Source organism: Carcharhinus amblyrhynchos, chromosome 1 (genome assembly GCF_965287045.1).
Source record: "Carcharhinus amblyrhynchos chromosome 1, sCarAmb.v2.hapA, whole genome shotgun sequence".
Classification (NCBI taxonomy): domain Eukaryota; kingdom Metazoa; phylum Chordata; class Chondrichthyes; order Carcharhiniformes; family Carcharhinidae; genus Carcharhinus; species Carcharhinus amblyrhynchos.
Genome location: NC_137324.1, coordinates 171,531,319 through 171,549,445, shown reverse-complemented (window position 1 = coordinate 171,549,445; position 18,127 = coordinate 171,531,319). Strand labels below are relative to the sequence as shown.

Sequence of the window (18,127 nt, the reverse complement as noted above, 5' to 3'; positions counted from 1 at the left end):
TCCCATTTTTGTTGCAGTTGGCTCAGGCAGATGCTTCAGAGGAGCGATCAGAGCGAGTGTGTCAGAGTCAGAGAGACTCAGTAAGAAGTCTCACAACACCAGGTTAAAGTCCAACAGGTTTATTTGGTAGCAAACGCCACTAGCTTTCCGAGCGCTGCTCCCTCGTCAGGTACCAAAGTGACGTTTCCTACCAAATAAATCTGTTGAACTTTAACCCAGTGTTGTGAGACTTTACCCCCGTCCAACGCCGGCGTCTCCACATCGGAGAGAGAGAGACTGTCAGAGGCAGTGGATCTGTAGCTACAGAAAAGAAGCCTCTTTATCTGTCTGGCAGCTAAATCTCTGCGGTGAATAGATTTCTCTCCCTCTGGTTTGAAAGAAGTATAATTTCGAGGAGCTCAGCGCTGAGAGACAGAGACAGTGAGGAAGATGTTGCAATGGGGGGAGCTGGGATCACAGACCGGGCACAAACCCGCCTCGCAGGCAGTGGATGTTCCCCAAGGGGAGAGAATTCAGCATGTTTGCAGCCGGGACACAGTCACTGTGTTTGTGTCGGAAAATGGAAAAGTTTACATCCGTAGATGGAAGAAGAAAACAGAACCTGGTAAGCAAACCCTGTCTGCAACAGGAAAGAGAATTTTTTAAAATTAAATTATTATTGCTAACATTGACACGCATGACAATGTATTAATTTAGACATATTAAAGCGTTCAGAGTTTGGAACGTACTCTATATTTGATAGAGATCCTGTATTATCTATATAAAGTTTCTTGTGTGACTCGTGTTAAAGTCTGGTATTTCTTCCAAACAGATTTAATGTTTAATTGAATGTTTCTGTGTTCCCCCCGATTGTGTTCATCTTCAATGTGGTTGTGGTTTGGGTTAGAATCTGGGTGATGATTCTGATGTGTGAGTACAGTGTCTGGGGGTGAGATGCTGGATCTGTCCAGAGCGGTGCAGTTTCGTTTTCCTTCATTCTCCCCTCCCCTCCCCTAAACAATTCGCTCCGTTTGATTTTGCTCACGTTCAGTTTCGTTTCTCTGAGTCACAGTGAGAGCAGCAGCAGCAGCACTGAGCTTGGCTCCGAATAGAAACTTTTACCCCATTAAACCAACACTTGTAAAACCCGACACACACCATTGGTAGGAGGAGCTTGTTTAACTGAGTGGATCCTGCTGCGAGTTTCAAAAGCTGACAGTTCCCTAAAAGGAGCTTTTTATTATTGTGGGAGACAAGTTGACCAAGAGAGCGTATCTTTTAATGCTGACCTCATTTTTATTCATCTTTTTTTTAAGAAAATGCAACCCTTAATTTGACAAAGATTGTTGAAATAGTACTTTCTCACTGAGTCTCCTTGAGTCTGAGCCTGTTAATGCAATTATCACTTCTCATTTAAGTTACTGTACTCTAATAATCTACATTCAAGTGAATAAAAGCCCCATCTATTTATGCTCTGTTCATGTGACCACGGCAGAATTCTGAATAAATTACCACACTTAATAATAACTTAACAGCAACAAGTTTTGTTGAATTTAACTCCAGGTTCCTCCACTTCCTGTGCAGGTTAAGTGGATTGGCAGGCTTAATAGCTTCTTAGTGTTCAAAAATGTGTAGATTAGATGGATTAGCCACGGGACATGTGTGGGGTTACGGGGTTTGGACAGGAGTGGAGGGCCTGGGTAAGATACTCTGTTGGAGAGCCAGTGCAGACTTGATGGGCCAAATGGCCTCCTTTTGCACTGTAGGGGCTCTAGGATCATGGCTATAATGTTTACAAGGCTTTTTTTAAATACTCACTCTCAGGAGGTGAACAGCACTGGCGAGGCTGGTATTTAATGCCCATCCTTAGCTGCTCTGCCAATGTATCATTGGGGGCTTCTTTTGGTCATGTTTTGATGTGACTGAATGATCCATTTCAGAGCACAGTTCCCACATTAGTGAAGGACTGCAATCCCAGAGGGCAAGTTTGCAATGGATGGCCAGTTTCCTTCCCTAATGTAAATGAGTGAATCAGGTGGATGTTGACAGTCAGGTGGTGTCTTGCTGGTAAACTGAATTCAAATTCTTGAGATCTTTCTGGATTTTGATTTGATTTGGTTTATTATAATCAGATGTATTAGCATTCAGTGAAAAATATTGCTTCTTACATGCTGTACAGACAAACATGCTGTTCAGGAGAGGGTGCAGAATGTAGTGTTACAGTCATAGCTAGGGTGTAGAGAAAGATCAACTTAATGCGAGGTGTGTCCATTCAAAAGTTTGACAGCAGTAGGGAAGACAGGGATCGTGGGTGGAGAGGGGGACTGGTGGTGTTGAGATGGCAGCGCAGGCTCGTTGGGCCAAAGGGCCTGTTTCCCGGGCTGATTTTGTTCTTCTGTTCTTTGTTCTAAGAAGCTGTTCTTGAGTCGGATGGTATGTGATCTCAGACTTTTGTATCTTTTTCCCGACAGAAGAAGGTGAAAGAGAGAATATCCGGGGTGCGTGGGATCCTCGATTATGCTTTTCCAAGGCAGCGGGAAGTGTAAACAGAACTTGGCCTCCTGTTTTCCACATTATTCTCTAGATTATTCCATAGATGATCCCGGTCAGAATCAAGCACTACCCTATATATTGATATCTGCTTTCATTTTGTGCAGGATTGTTCCATCACTTGAAGGAGCAGAAAATCAACTTTGTGGATAGTGGAACCTCCCATATTCTGTTCCTGTCTAAAACAGGGGCTGTTTATCAGAGTGAAGTTAAATTGAAGCAATCAGAAGAATTCTCCATCATCAAACCACAGTAAGAGTTATATTATTCCTGGAAGATTTCAAGTTTTAATAAATGCGCTTTTATTCCAATTTTGTTTAGTTCTGCATCAATTATGTTGTAAATGGGATAGTCATTCAAATGTTAGAGACTGGTAGAATAGTGATGAAACCTAGCTCTAAGACTGCCAATAGGTACAAGGAAATATCTTGTCATTCAAATGAGTGTTACATTCCATCAGCATTGCACTGAAGTGTCAGCCCTGGTCATGTGCTCAACTCCGTGGAGTGAGATTTGAACCCATTGCTCATTGATTGACAAGAGTGCTATTAGCTGGACCAAGGCTGATTCACTTGAGTGGATTTGACAACTGTTCATCCAGTGATGTATCTCTGATAAGGCCATAAGAAATAGGAACAGGAGTGGGTCATTCAGCTCCTCGAGCCCACTCCACAGTTCAGTGGGAGGGCAGCACTGTGGAATAGTGGTTAGCACTGCTGCCTCATAACACCAGGTTCGATTCCAGCCTTGGCTGACTGTGTGCAGTTTGCACGTTCTCCCCGTGTCTGCGTGGGTTTTGTCCGGTTGCTCCGGTTTCCACCCACAGTCCGAAGATGTGCAGGTTAGGTGAATTGGCCATGCTAAATTGCCCCTTAGTGCCCCAAGATGCGTAGGTTAGAGGGAATAGTGGGGTAAATGCGTGAGGTTAAGGACAGAGGCTGGGCCGGGGTAAGATGCTTTGTTGGAGAGACAGTGCAGACTCTATGGGTCGAATGGCCTCCTTCTGCACTGTAGGGATTCTAAATTGATGGCTGATTCAACATTCCTCATGTTCATTTTCCTACTCTTTCCCCATAACCCTTGATACCCTTACTGATCCAAAATCTATCTCTCTTAGCCTTAACTATACACAATGAATCTGCCCCCACAGCTCTCTGTGGCAAGGAATTCCAAGGACTCACAAACCCTGAGAGAAGAAATTCCTTCTCATCTCAGTTTTAAATGGTTGCCTCTTTATTCTGGGACAATGCCCTCTGGTCCTAGACTCTCCCGTGAGGGGAAATGTCCTCTTAGGATTTACCCTGTCAAGTCCCTTCTGAATCCTATATGCTTCAGTAAGATCATGGAAAGGAATTTACAGCCTTGCTCATCCCAAAAGCATTAAATCCCACCCGAGGTTTAATAGACCTTTCAATTGTCTGCTACTTGCCCGCTCTGATTCCTGTAGCTGGTACAATTCCGGCCCATCCCTCATTCTTCTACATTCCAGTGAGTAGAATCCCAACCTGCTTAACCTTTCCTCATAGGACAATTTGTCCAAACTGGAGATCATCCAAGTGAACCTTCCCTGAACTGCCTCCAATGAAATAAACAGTTTGGCCCTTTAGGCTTTGTGTTTTCTCACCTTCCCATGCAGAGAGACGAGGACAACAAATATAGAAACACAGAAGGAGGAGGCCATTTGCCCCTTCGAGCCTGCTCCACCATTCATCACACTCATGGCTGATCATCAAACCCAATAGCCTAATCCTGCTTTCTCCCCGTAATCGTTGATTGCATTCACCCCAACGTTCTATCAGTATGTAGTGTGATTGCAAAGTCCAATCTTACCACGTTATAATTGCCACTAAAAAATCAAATCAGAGCCTCTCATGTAATGAAACCTGATTTCTGAGATAGATTTGGTACATTATTATATTTATGTTTTATTTATGTTCAGATTGCTTAAGAGTTTGAGTGACAGAAACATAATTCAAGTGGCTTGTGGAAACTATCACTCACTGGCGCTATCCAAAGGTAAAACTTTATCATAAACACATCCTTTGGTCAAAAGCTGAATAAAATTAAGAAGTTATAACAGGAGGTAGTCATGCAAGTATGAGATTAATACCATATGTAACATGACCGTCATAATCATGACTTATATTGGGCTATTTGTATTTTGCGAAATGTCAGATTTACACCAGGTATAGCAAAGCCAATCAAGGTGTCAGACATCAAAAGGGTGGCACAGTGGTTAGCACTGCTGCCTCACAGTGCCAGGGGCCTGGGTTCGATACCCGGCCTTGGGTGACTGTCTGTTGGAGTCTGCTTATTGTCTGTGTGGGTTTCCTCTGGGTGCTCTGTTTTCCTCCCACGTTCTGAAGATCTGGAGGTTAGGTGGATTGGCCATGTTAAAGTGCCCCTTAGTATCCCAAGATATGTAGATTTGGTGGATTAGCGGGGTAAATGCGTCAGGTCACAGGGATAGAGCCTGGGTGGAATTGTTGTCAGCGCAGTCTCGATGGACCAAACGGCCTTCTTCTGCATTTAGGATTCTATGACTCTTCTCTCTATAATTGGCTTAATTTGTCTTAGCAAGAAACTGTGAAGGAACAAAAATCTTTTCTTTTTTCTTATTCAATTGATGTTTCTTTTTACCTGATTAGGTGGGTCACTCAAGGCTCAATCTTGCTTTCCAATTTGGAAAGTGGAGGGTTAAAGTCCCACTCCAGGATTTGAATGCAAGAACATCTAGACTGACAAATCTGTGCATGACAGAGGATGTGCTGCACTCTCAAAGCTACTGTTGCTCAAATGAAATGTTAAATCATGTTCTTGCCTGTTCTCAGAAGTGGATGGAAAGGATCCTTGGGTATGATTTTGAAGTAGAGAAGATGTGTTGTTTCTCGTATCATGCCAGTGTTTATCCATCAATCAGTATCACAAAAAAAAAGCACATTATCTATTGGTAATCACCTACATGTTTGTAGGAGTTTCCTGTGTGCAAATTGGCTGTGGCTGCATAACATTAGTGATTACATTTCAAAAGTATGTCATGCTATATATGTACGTTGGGGGTTTGGGGTGCGTACTGCCCCTTTAAGGGCATGTGACCCCTGAGGTGGGGCTAGCTCCTCCCAGAGTTAAGCGGTCTATGCCCTGAACTTGGGACAGCGCACCCCTATAATGAAGTGTTCACCAGTTTTCAAGTTAAGAAGGCTACTTTGTGCTTCTTCTGCACCTTACCTCAATAAGTCCACCCGTAATACTTCAGTGTTTGTAAAGCACTCTCAGATGTTCTGTGGTCATGAAAGGTGCTATATAAATGCAATTTTTTTAGTATCTCGCACAAAATTATGGGGTAAGTTTTCCAATCCCATCAGCCGCAGGAATCATTATGGGCGGGATGGACAATTTACTAAACCCTTAAAAGGTTCATTGACCTCGGGTGGAATCTTCCAGGCCCAGGGTGGGCTGGATTGGAAAATCCCATCCTATGCATCCAATGATTTTGTTTTTTGGATCTTCGACTTGAGAAGACTCAGTTGACTTTTCTGTCCATTCTTGCAATATGGATATTGCTGTCTACTCCAGCGGGTAATACCAACCTACTAGTTAACTTAAATGAGTGGTTTGAGGAACTGAATGGCTAGTTACTAGTTAACTGCCACCATTTCATTTCCTGCTTATTTTAAATTCAATTCACATTCTCAAGTTGCCATATTGGCCTTTGAGTTTTAGGTTGGAAAATGAATTTACACATTGGGATCCAGTTATGATGTGGTTCATGGGATCCAATTTTAAAGTGTACTTATTAGTGTCACAAGTAAGCTTACATTGACACTGTGGTTAAGTTATTGTGAAAATCCCTTAGGCGCCACATTCTGACGCCTGTTCAGGTACACTAAGAGAGAATTTAATGTGCCCAATGCACCTAACCAACACATAATTTGGACAGTGGGATGAAACCAGAGCACCCAGAGGAAATCCACACAGACATGGGTAGGACACACTCCACACAGACAGTGACCTGAGGCCAGGAATCGAACCCAGGCCCCTGGTGCTGTGAGGCAGCAATGCTAACCACTGTGCTACCAGATCCATATTTTGAGACCATGATATAGGTGAGTTCCTATCACTTTATAGCTGGTGCCTAGTGCTCAGTGTCAATAGTGCATGCATATTCCTACAGCTTTCAGTCTTCATGTTCCAAACAAAATACATAAAGCAGATGCTATGCAAAATCAAGAAAATAATTAGATGGCTGCTTTTAAGTTTTCTTTTATAAAATGGGTGGTGGTCAGCTTGGGGAGGCTTCAGTCATATATTGAAAATTTTGGCATCCAGGAGAGACCTACGTCACATGGAGCTCCATGCTACAGTGGGGCTCCAGGGTATTACTCCACTGCCAATATCATTTAAAACAAGATAGTCAGGGACACTGTCCATCAGTCTGCTGTGTTGTGCCTTAGGGCAGGTCCTAATGCAAGTGTCACACACATAATTCTTGAATCACATACCAGAGAAGAGTCGCCAAATTGTTTTCCCATTGTACTTCCTCAAAGTTTTGATCTTCAGGGTGTGTTCTGGTAGCTGAGGATAAAAAGTTCCATCTACTCTTTACAATGGGTCAGAGCCACCCATTGCCATTGCCACTGGGTGTCAGAACTGGTATCCTGGCCTCCATTTAGCAGGCCACTCTGGAGTGGGGCACAAACCCAACCTTTCTGACTCAATGATGAGAATACTAACACTCACCAGAGATCACTCTGTCTGGATATGAGAATCCCACAGGATGTGAATCTCACACTCCGAGGCCATATTCTAATTTTATTTCACTGGGACTGTTAAGAGTGAGGCTCAAACTCTTCACATCCCGATTCAGAGGCAGTATAATGTTCCTGAGTGGCACAATATATAGTCAGATATTTGGATTGCAGGAGAAGTAGTTTGTTGACTAAATAAGCAGATGTTTAAAGCCCTGAAAATCCAGCACTTTGGACTAAAGTAAAAACCAGTTTTCCTGTTTCTCGTCTTACTGGTAAAAGTTAAGCATGATCATTTCAAATACACTTACTGGAACCAGAAGGTTTAATTTGGTTTCATTTATCTTCTGTTGAAAGATGGCCTACTCTTTGCCTGGGGACAGAACACTCATGGTCAGCTCGGTCATGGTACACAGGAAGCCTCCCAGAGCATCCCACAGTGTGTGACATCTCTCACTGGGATGCCAGTGGCTCAGATCACTGCAGGAGGGGAACACAGCTTCGCCCTGTCTCTCTCAGGGGCCGTCTTCGGTTGGGGAAGGAACAATCACGGCCAGCTGGGACTCAAGGACACAGATGGTAAGAACATTCCCAAAACCGATTGTCCCTTCTTTTTCCTTTCTGTTGCTTCGATTCCCAAACAAAGGGCTTACAAAATCTCACTAACTATCCCGGCTTGAGACAATTCACACCTCTTTAACCTGTGCTTAAGCCTCTATCCACTCGCATTGTCTGCGCCTGTAAAGACTTGATTACCTGTTAAGGCTCGCGTTCCAACCATTATCTTGTAATTGAGCTTGTGTGTCTATGTACCCTGTTTGTGAAACAAATCCTGCACTCACCTGATGAAGGAGCAGTGCTCCGAAAGCTCGTGGTACCAAATAAACCTGTTGGACTTTAACCTGGCGTTGTGAGACTACTTAACATTTCCAGACAAAGTTTAGCATCCTGTCCATAAGGAGAGAGTCATTTAACATTCAGATTTGCAGTGAGTGGTGTAATATCTGAAATAGCCAGGTGGTAAAGGAAAGCACCAGAAGCAAATCATTGCACACATCATAGCTTTTGCTTACAGAGGTATATGATAAAAATGTGCACTTCCAAACACACACAGCTTCAGTCCATTGTATATGTAATGTGATGATACTGTGCCTTTAAGCAATGTGTTTCAATCATGTTACTCTGCATGATACTTCAAGCAGCCCTGGCATTTTGCCAGAGCTGTTTTGTCTGTAGCCAGTGTCCACTATTGTCACTGAAGCAGTGTAATTGATATTAGGTTTGTTTGAATCTGAACTAACGCCGTGTGCTGTTGTTTTAGTGTTCCCCTGAGATTATGGAGTAGAGCTTGGTCGGGATGATAGACTGGTCAGGTCATATGGCTGGGGACAGCTAGGCTTTCACAGAAGATTCCAGCTTAGTTGTTTTCAGATGCTATTTGGAGTTGAGAGAGGTATCCCCTATCCTGTTCTGAGCCTTTGCTCTGAAGCTTAGCTGTGAAAGCGTGAGTTCAGTAATCCCCCCAGTTGTCCTCAGCTCTCCTATTTACACCTTGTAGCTTTCCCTTAAGTTTTTAAGTCATGTGCACACCAGCTATCTGTCTTCACTGATTTATTTAAAAATTCTTGACTGAAGTGAGCTAATAACACAGAGCACTTTACAACAGAAATATTATTGCTCCACATAAGACCATAAGACATAGGAGCAGAATTAGTCCATCATGTCTGCTCCGTCACTCAATCATGGCTGATTTTTTTATTTTCTCATCCGTATTCTCCTGCCTTTCCCCCATAACCCCTGATCCCCTTATGAACCAAGAACTTATCGATCCCTGTCTTAAAGACACTCAATGACCTGACCTCCACAGCCTTTTGCAGCAAAGAGTTCCACAGATTCACCACTCTCTGGCTGAAGAAATTCCTCCTCATCTCTCTTTTAAAGGGTCGTCCCTTTAGCCTGAGGTTGTGCCCTCTGGTTTTAGTTTTTCCTTCTAGTGGAAACATCCATGACCATTCTATCTAGACCCCACAGTATCCTGTAAGTTTCAAAAAGATCCCCCCCTCATCCTTCTAAACTCCAACAAGAACTGACCCAGGGTCCTCAACCGTTCCTCATACGTCAAGCTCTTCATTCCAGGGATCATTCTTGTGAACATCCTCTGGACCCTTTCCAGAGGATGACTCGCACATCCTTCCTTAGATATGGTGTCCAAAACTGCTCACAATACTCCAAGTGGGCCTTAGAGCCTTAAACAGCCTCAAGATTACATTCATGCTCTTGTATTCTAGCTCTTTCAAATGAACGCTAACATTGCATTTGCCTTCCTAACATCTTACATGCCTTCCATACAGACACACTGTTCACAGAATTTGGGAACAGAAGCCTACAACTGTATCAAGCACATTCAGGGTTTGTACATACAACAGTGAGAATTATTTAATTCAGATTTGTTTAATAATTTTTATTTTGAACCTTTATATGTATCCATTTTGGTACCTTCTCGTCAAAATATCTTATGAATGTGTTAGTACTTTGGAAGTAGGAGGAAGAATGTGAGTTGATTGCTCTTTCAATCCTTCTTACAGATAGATATGAGCCCGACCACGTGAAGCTGTTGGAGTGTAAGAAGACCATCCATATCTCTTGTGGGGAAGAGCATACTGCTGTCCTGACAAAGGTTTGTTCAGGAAGAATTTGTCATTAGAATCTCAATGGTTTGTTCCTTACTGAGGTGTTGAGGATACCCCACATTGTAATGGGTTGGCTGGGGGTGCTTTAGCCTTGATTGACGCCCACCTTGAAGAATGAAGACCAGTGATAAAAATGGTGTGGAAGGGAATTGGAAACTACCAGAGCTACGCTCCTCTCCAGAATTATGAGCGGGATTTTACAGCCTCGATCATCCCGAAACTGTAAAATCTCACCTGAGATCAACGGATCTTTCCATGTTCCGCCCCTCCCTCATTCCGATTCCCATGGCAGGCGGGGCAGTAAAATTCCAGCCTATGTGCGTGACGTTTGAATGAGGTCCTGCCTTCAGGAGGAACACTGACTGGCAAACCTTCAGTTACTAGTTATGGGTTAGCAAAAATGGTAGGAGCATTCATGTTAAATGTATACAAGAGGCGACTGGATATAGCACTAGGGGTGAATGGGATCAAAGATTATGGGGAGAAAGCAGGATTAGGCTATTGAGTTGGATGATAAGCCATGATCGTGATGAGTGGCGGAGCAGGTTCAAAGTTCCAAATGGCCTCCTCCTGCTCCCATTTTCTATGTTTCTATGTTTCAATTTGCTGCCTCTAGTCCAACACACATCTGATTTATGATTGTAGATATTTGGGTACATTTTCTGCATGTATTCTTTCCCACACAAATATATAATGAATGAATTCTACTTCTCTCTGTGAGATTAGAATGAATACATTGGCCCTTTGGAAAGTGTCAGTTTATACAAGGTTGAATCAGTTAAAGTATTAATTTAATTAATAATTAAAGTAACACTAGAGATCATCATCATGTTTGGTAACAAGAATAAAAAGCTCTCTAGATCACTGACATTTCAGTACCAAAGGCTTTCCTTGTGACCTGATGTAACATGCCCTTAATAAGACATTGTCTTCTTCTCCAGGATGGGTTTGTTTACACCTTTGGAGCTGGGAGTTACGGGCAACTTGGACACAACTCCACAAAGGATGAGATCAAACCTCATTTCGTCGGCTACCTGTTTGGAAATAAAGTTTCTCAGATAGCGTGTGGGAGGTGAGTTTGTAAGACACAAACAAGTCAAAATGCAGCAATGTCTCTTCCACTCTGTTTTATGTGTGAACCAGAAAGATTTAAATCTAAGCAACTCTTTAGTATCTGCGCATTGATGGCTATTTGTTGTGTGAGTCTGTCTGCTCAACCAGTTTATTATCTGTAAAATTCAATGACATTTTTAGACTGTTGAAATCTAAAAGATGCTTATTCCTCCCCTGGGATCAGTTTAGCTCAATTGGCTGGATAACTGATTAGTAATGCAGAGTGTTGGTTCGATTCCCATACCAGTTATTCATGAGGTCCCACTTCTCAGCCTCGCGCCTCGCCTGAGGTGTGGTGATCCTCAGGTTAAATCACCGCCCGTCAACTCTCCCCCTTTAAGGGGATGGCAGCCAGTGGTCATCTGGGACTATATAAACTTTACCTTATTCATCACTTAGAAATAAATAACAGCTCAGTGCATGGTTTCAGCGTGGGAACCAGGTGTGACAAGTTGATTTTTGTCTGGCTTAGAGGAATGGCTGCCAGGAGCAAGATAACCGTGGAGGTGGGAAGTATGATGTTCCAAGAGTCTTGTGGCTTGGAGTGATAGTTAGAAGCCTAGAACAGATACACAGTGAGATCCCAGTTATTATTGAGATTCCTGCCAGAATCTGAGGGAAGCCTGAACCAACGCAAGAATCAATAGCATTAAAATGAAGAGTCAGTAGGATTATAGTCTCTTCATTTTACCGATGCCTTGTCCACCAATAGGCAAGAGTAAAATATCCCCTTTTATTTCAATATGAAAATATTAATCAGAATTCATTACTGAAGATGTTGAGAGAGTGTTTGGCAGTGGGTGAAGTTACACATATATCCATATTTTAAATAGCCATCATACACTTGTCTTCGTTCCAACTTCTGGCAAGATTTACTCTTTTGGTCGTGGAGAAAATGGGCAGTTGGGAAATGGAGAGATGAGGGATCAGTTAGTGCCCCATCCTGTCAACATGGAGGACACCTCTGGCAATAATGGAGCAGAAAATGGTAAGCAAGATAAAATTCTACACTTTTATAACTGAGTCATATTGGGGGAGGGGAGAAATTGAACCAAACTGGTATTTAATGTTGATCTGTGGCTACAATATCTCACAATTTCTCAAAATTTCTGAGGTTAGGTGAATTGGCCATGCTAAATTCTCCCTTAGTGTACCTGAACAGGTGCTGGAGTGTGACGCCTAGACGATTTTCACAGTGACTTCATTGCAGTGTTAAGGTAGGCCTGTTTGTGACTAATAAACTTTACATTAAGGAAATCAATCTCATGGCATTACAGTGAATTCAGGGTGGCACAATGGTTAGTGCTGCTGCTTCACAGCACCAGGGCCTGGGTTCGATTCCCAGCTTGAGTCACTATCTGTGTGGAGTCTGCACGTTCTCCCTGTGTCTGCATGGGTTTTCTCTGGGCACTCTGGTTTCCTCCCACAGTTCAAAAGATGTGCTGGTTAGATACATTAGCCATGCTAAATTCTCCCTCAGTGCACCCAAACAAGTGCTGAAGTGTGGCAACTAGGGGATTTTCACAGGAACTTCATTGCAATGTTAATGTAAGCCCACTTGTGACACTAATAAATAAATGTAAAATTCAAATCAAATGTAGTTTCTAGGTGGAACAGACTTAGAGGCTAGCAATAACTGAATAAGGGTACACAGACATACTTCAATCTGCATTTTAAAATCATACATTATGTCCTTTTTATGGAAATTCACATTATAAATTCCTATATCTATATTTATAATGGAAATGTTCCATGTAAACATGTCATGTTGTAATTACACCATCCCCCAGTGATGGCGCTACAGCATGTGTAATTGCATAAGCACTTGCAAATGTTGAGAAGGGATTTTGTAATGGAAGAGTCTAAAAGATACACAGATATGAATCTATGTATCACATTGAGGAGGACACTGTACATCTGCGTCCCTTTCCTTCATATTCTTCCATCACTAAATCCCTACTCATGGTTTCAAGAAGGAGATAGATATATTTCTAATAAAAAAGGGATAAAGGGAACAGTTGGAGAGGTGGATTTGAGTCCAGGGAGAGATCAGCCATGACCTGACTGAATGGCGGAGCAGGCTCCAAGGCCTGAGTTTGCCTTCTTCTGCTCCTAATTCCTATGTTCCTCTAAGGACAGGCTGACATTAGTAAGAGGTCTTAATCTGTGTTTGTTCAATTTGACAGACCATACAACAAAACCCGCTGTGAGAAGAATTTTTGCAGGAGGAAACCAAAGCTTTGCAGAGTACAGTGACGAAGTGGTAAGAAGATAAGTGCCACGTGGTGGTGTTTGTTGCAATAAGGAGATATTAGTAATGGAAGACTGTAAAATGTGAATGGACGTTCATTTGGGCTCAAAAACATTTCCCATTTTTGTGCTTTACAATTGAAAACTAACTTTTTTGTTTCTAATTTAACCATTAGCTAATGAATTTAGTTGGTGGAATCATGAGGACCACCAAAAGGTGGTGAAATATAGACTTGAAGACAAGAAAATTGCATGGCGATGGAGAAACAGCATTGGCTGGATTCTACGCTCCCCTGCTGGGGTGTCCGAAGGCGGAGGAAAATGTAAAATCCTGCTTGCCCCTTACCCACCTGCGCCTTCCCAACCACACCGCTACCAGTGGTATCAGGCAGCCTGTCTGTCAGTGGGCCAATTTAAGTCCTTAAGTGGGAAATTAATAAAGGCCTTAGCTCAATGCCATGGAGATATAACTGGAGGTAGGAGAGGCCCACACCAAGTGCCCAGTCCGGCAGATTTCCCGAATTACGGGCAGGTGTGTTAGGCCCCCCCCTTTGACAGGCCCTCTATCCCCCACCTTCCTCACCACCTACACTTCCCTTAGCCAACATGAAACCCGCTGAGACCGCTGAGCACAATCTAACGCAACTCCTTTCTCACTGTCTGAGTGCAGTACCAGCAAGGGCCAGTATTCCGAGTGATGTTGTCAGTACTGGAGAGCCATTGGCTGTTAGCTCTCTGAGGTGGGAATTTTGTGTCTGAGGGGTGGAAATCCTTCCTCCAGTCTATTGAAAGCCAATCAGCCATTACATGGCTGTGGGGCATCTAGTAGTGGACCTCCCCCTGAATTTTTGGCTGGGGACAGGGACCTATTCACTCTGTAAAATCCAGCCCATTGTCTCCACAGGGGATAATGATATGTTCCGTCAGTGTTCCTTGTTTTCATACTGACATTTAGTGCTCTCGGCATTTTTCCCTCTAGGAATTGGTGTCTTCGAACAACCAATCTTCACTCAATACTTTCAAGTGCATCATGACAGTGGGTAACTTATTGGAGAAGAAATTTGACAAAAACACAAGAAAGTAAGTTTGTCTTCCTGAAAAATTCAGTTTACCTTCCCCAATTTCCACATGACTTCCTTCAGAACTTTTCATTCTTCCCGAGGCAAACACTGGGAAGGACACATGACATTTTTTCCCTGCTGTTGTTAAATTTGGCATCAACGTATATTACAAATGAGTTCAAGCTGATGTTAGAATCACACAATGAGTAAACAAGCTGGGGCAACACAGTGACACAATGGTTAGCGCTGCTGTCTCACAGCGCCAGGGACCCCGCTTCAATTCCGGCCTCGGGTCACTGTCTGTGTAGAGTTTGCATATTCTCCCCGTTCTGTGTGGGTTTCTCTGGGTGCTCCAGCTTCCTCCCACAGTCCAAAGATGTGCGGATTGGGTTGATTGGCCATGCTAAATTGACCCTAGTGTCAGAGGGATTAGTGTAAATATGTGGGGCTAGAGGAATAGAGCCTGGGTGGGATTATGGTTGGTGCAGACTCTATGGGCCAAATGGCCTCCTTCTACACTGTAGGGATTCTATGATTCTATGATATTCCAATCTCTTGGTGTTACATGTATATTAAGAGCATAAGAAATAGGAGCAGAAGTAGACCATACGACCCCTAAAACCTGTTCATTCTTTCATTCAGATTACGCCTGATCTTCAACCTCAAATCTGCATACATATATGACCCCTTTATTTCATGATTTGCTTAAATTCCAAGAACGTCATGATCTCAACCTTGAATATACTCAATGATGAACAAGCACAGTTCTGTGGGGTGGAGAATTCCAGATTATTCCATTATTATTCCATCTAGTGGGTTCCACTCTTACTCTGTCAAATGGGTTCAATTTTTCTGTATACTTTGAGTTGCTACATGTTTGATTGGCACATAGAAACAAGGTTGAAGATACCAACAACACAATCTTAGCACAGAATTCAACTTTTCCATCTCCTTTATTCATTTGGTAGCTCAGATAGTAAGACTCCAAATTAGAGCATTGTTGAAAAAAAGACACATTTTTCTTATTCATTCATAGGATGTGGGTGTCAGTGGTTGAGCCAGCATTTATTACCCAAGCCTAAAGGACATTACTGAACCAGATGGGTTTTTACTACAATAGTTTTGTGGTCATCTTTTAATTCCAGATTTTTTTTATTGAATTCATATTTTACCATCTGCTGTGGTGGGATTCGAACCTGTGTCTCCAGAGCATTACTCTGGGTTTGTGGATGATGACAATGCCTCCCCTGTTGAAGTTTTTTGTCTTGCACTCATCAGGACAATTCACAAGAATACCAAATGTAATTCATTGTTGTTCCTTTTATATTTTGCATTCTGGTAAATTGTCCTGATGGGTTAAAGACGAAAAGCTTTGACGCATGATTTTTTTCCCAGCAATTCTCCATTTCTGTTTACTCTTGTTAAGTTGAAGGCCATTCAAAACATATCTTTCATGGTATACAGTTACTGAGGATTGTCTATAAAGTGGTAGACGCATTTAACATTGAAAAACATAATGGCATGGATTAAATTTGTCTGGATTTCATTTACAGGGAAATTGTTCGAGCATTTTCTTCTCCTCAAATTCTGAGTGGAAGCTTTTTAGATGTCAGGTGAGCAAATGTTTATTGCCTAACAATTTGCATCAAAATATCCTAATGTTACCTGAGCTTGCCCGAGACAAGGAAGTAGCCAAATTGTACTTGCTATAGATCAACCTGTACTTTTCCCTGATTTTTTTGTCATTTATTTTAGCCAATTTACTTGATGATGTTCATCAACTAAGCAAACCGAATGTTGGGGAAGGGATGGTGTTTTGCAGAAATGCCACTTGATGATTTACAGGACAGGCTCAGTTATTGTGCCCATTCTTTCTACACTGTGTTGAACTATCCAGCTTTCTTAAGTCAATGGGTCTCAAACCTACACCCACACTAGGTTTGGGAATCCATGGCCAAGAATTTCCTCTGGCCAGTGTTACATTTCAAGACAGAAACTCTAAAATGTTCTATGGGGCGGCACGGTGGCACAGTGGTTCGTACGGCTGCCTCACAGCACCAGGGACCCGGGTTCGATTCCTGGCTTGGATCACTGCTTGTGCGGAGCCTGCACATTCCCCCCGTGTCTGCGTGGGTTTCCTCCGGGTGTTCCGGTTTCCTCCCACACTCCAAAGATGTATGGGTTAGGTGGATTGGCCATGCTAAATTGATCCTTAGTGTCAGTGTTGTGTTATAGGAATGGGGCTAGTGTGGGATTGTTGTCAGTGCAGGCTCAATGCACCGAGTGGCCTTTTTCTGCATGTAGGGATTCTCAGTCCACTTAAATCATAAGTTTTGCACTTTGAATTTGTGTATCAACCTACAAGATCCTTCCAAACATGCCCATGGCTGGCAGTAAGAGTGGGAGGGATTCCTGGTCAGCCACTCTTGATGTGGAGTGGCCACCCCTCCTGCAAGCTATAAGCTCCTGGCAACAGATTAGTGACTTGCTCCAGGAATTACTAGCTATGGAAGCAGACCAAAGTCTGCCTAGGTGCGGGAAGAGAATGGGAAGGAATATAAATACAAGTCATTGTTGTTGAGTTGGAAAGGGTTATCAAATCAAAATAGATTTCAATGGTAGATATCTGTATTCTACAAGAAGCAATGAGGCTGAATGATGAAGGGTGCAAGATCCAAATCTTACCATTCCATGGGGTACATTATAATTGGAGAAAATAGCAGCGTGGACTTGGGAGGACTGTATAAGAGTTGCATATTCACTTTACCAGCTCACAGTTAAAATGGTGAAGGTGAAAGCGTCTGAGGTCCAGCACATTGGGTTTCAGGTCACTCTACATATTTGGGTCAGCACAAAGGCTGGTACATCAATCAGTTGTCACAACCACACTCATTGCTGAGCAAACCAAATGCCAAAGGGAAAATTGGTTTACTTCCTTTTCTATTCTGAAAACAAACCAATCACAGCAGCAAGAAGTCCACTTTCGGGATTTCCAAAAGACAAATTAAAAGCTTATTAACAAGAAGAAACAAAAATTAATCACCAAAGATGACTGTTTAAAATCAGTCTTACTAAATATTTCCCCCAAAAGACTCATGACTTGGTCAATTTGTGTGTCCCGAAAATAAACACCTTCCAGGTAAACACCACCTTGTAGATATTTAACTATAAAAATCCATTATAGGACCCAAGGTAAAGTTGCTGTTTCTTTAATCATGGCACACCACACAACCTCTCAAATTCTCTTCCACTCTACTGTGGAAATCCCCAAGAAATCCTTGGACACAAGACTGCTTTTTGCAGCCCAAGACTTTTCTGACTTGATGAGATGGCTGATTCAAACTGCACCTTCTCCCAGCCCAGAGCTGTTTTCCTCAGTTCTCTCCCACATTGCCAACAACAAATCAACTCAACATCTTTTCTGAAATACCCTTTTTCCCTTTCATCTATGATTCCATTTCTCTCAGTACTTCATTGAACTCAATGCTTTGAAAATATAAAAACCTTTCCCTTTTTGATTTAGTGTCTGCTTTTGGGTCAATGAAATGTAATATACTCTCTTCTGTTTACCCATGGAACTCCTGTAAGATGCAAAATGTTCCTCATTGCCTCTTACTTCCCTTTGATATTCAACAGCTAACAAAAAAGCAAGTCCATATGTATCTCCTAATGCAAATTTTTAAATGTAGCCTAGTCACTTATAAACCATTTGACTAGGAATGACTTATTACAAATG

At 42.5% G+C, this 18,127-nt stretch overlaps 1 protein-coding gene across 1 annotated transcript in view; it reads left to right on the top strand.

Moving 5' to 3' along the window:
- Positions 1 to 288: 288 nt before the first annotated feature.
- The window catches only part of LOC145347735 (putative E3 ubiquitin-protein ligase HERC3), a 50,600-nt gene continuing 32,761 nt past the window's right edge, over positions 289 to 18,127 (top strand). The window contains exons 1-10 of the mRNA XM_080195489.1: positions 289 to 604; positions 2,637 to 2,781; positions 4,469 to 4,545; positions 7,635 to 7,856; positions 9,863 to 9,954; positions 10,909 to 11,039; positions 11,914 to 12,068; positions 13,267 to 13,343; positions 14,310 to 14,410; positions 15,945 to 16,004. Coding sequence (XP_080051615.1) covers positions 430 to 604; positions 2,637 to 2,781; positions 4,469 to 4,545; positions 7,635 to 7,856; positions 9,863 to 9,954; positions 10,909 to 11,039; positions 11,914 to 12,068; positions 13,267 to 13,343; positions 14,310 to 14,410; positions 15,945 to 16,004 — 1,235 coding nt within the window. The 5' untranslated portion in view covers positions 289 to 429. The remainder of the gene's footprint in view (positions 605 to 2,636; positions 2,782 to 4,468; positions 4,546 to 7,634; positions 7,857 to 9,862; positions 9,955 to 10,908; positions 11,040 to 11,913; positions 12,069 to 13,266; positions 13,344 to 14,309; positions 14,411 to 15,944; positions 16,005 to 18,127) is intronic.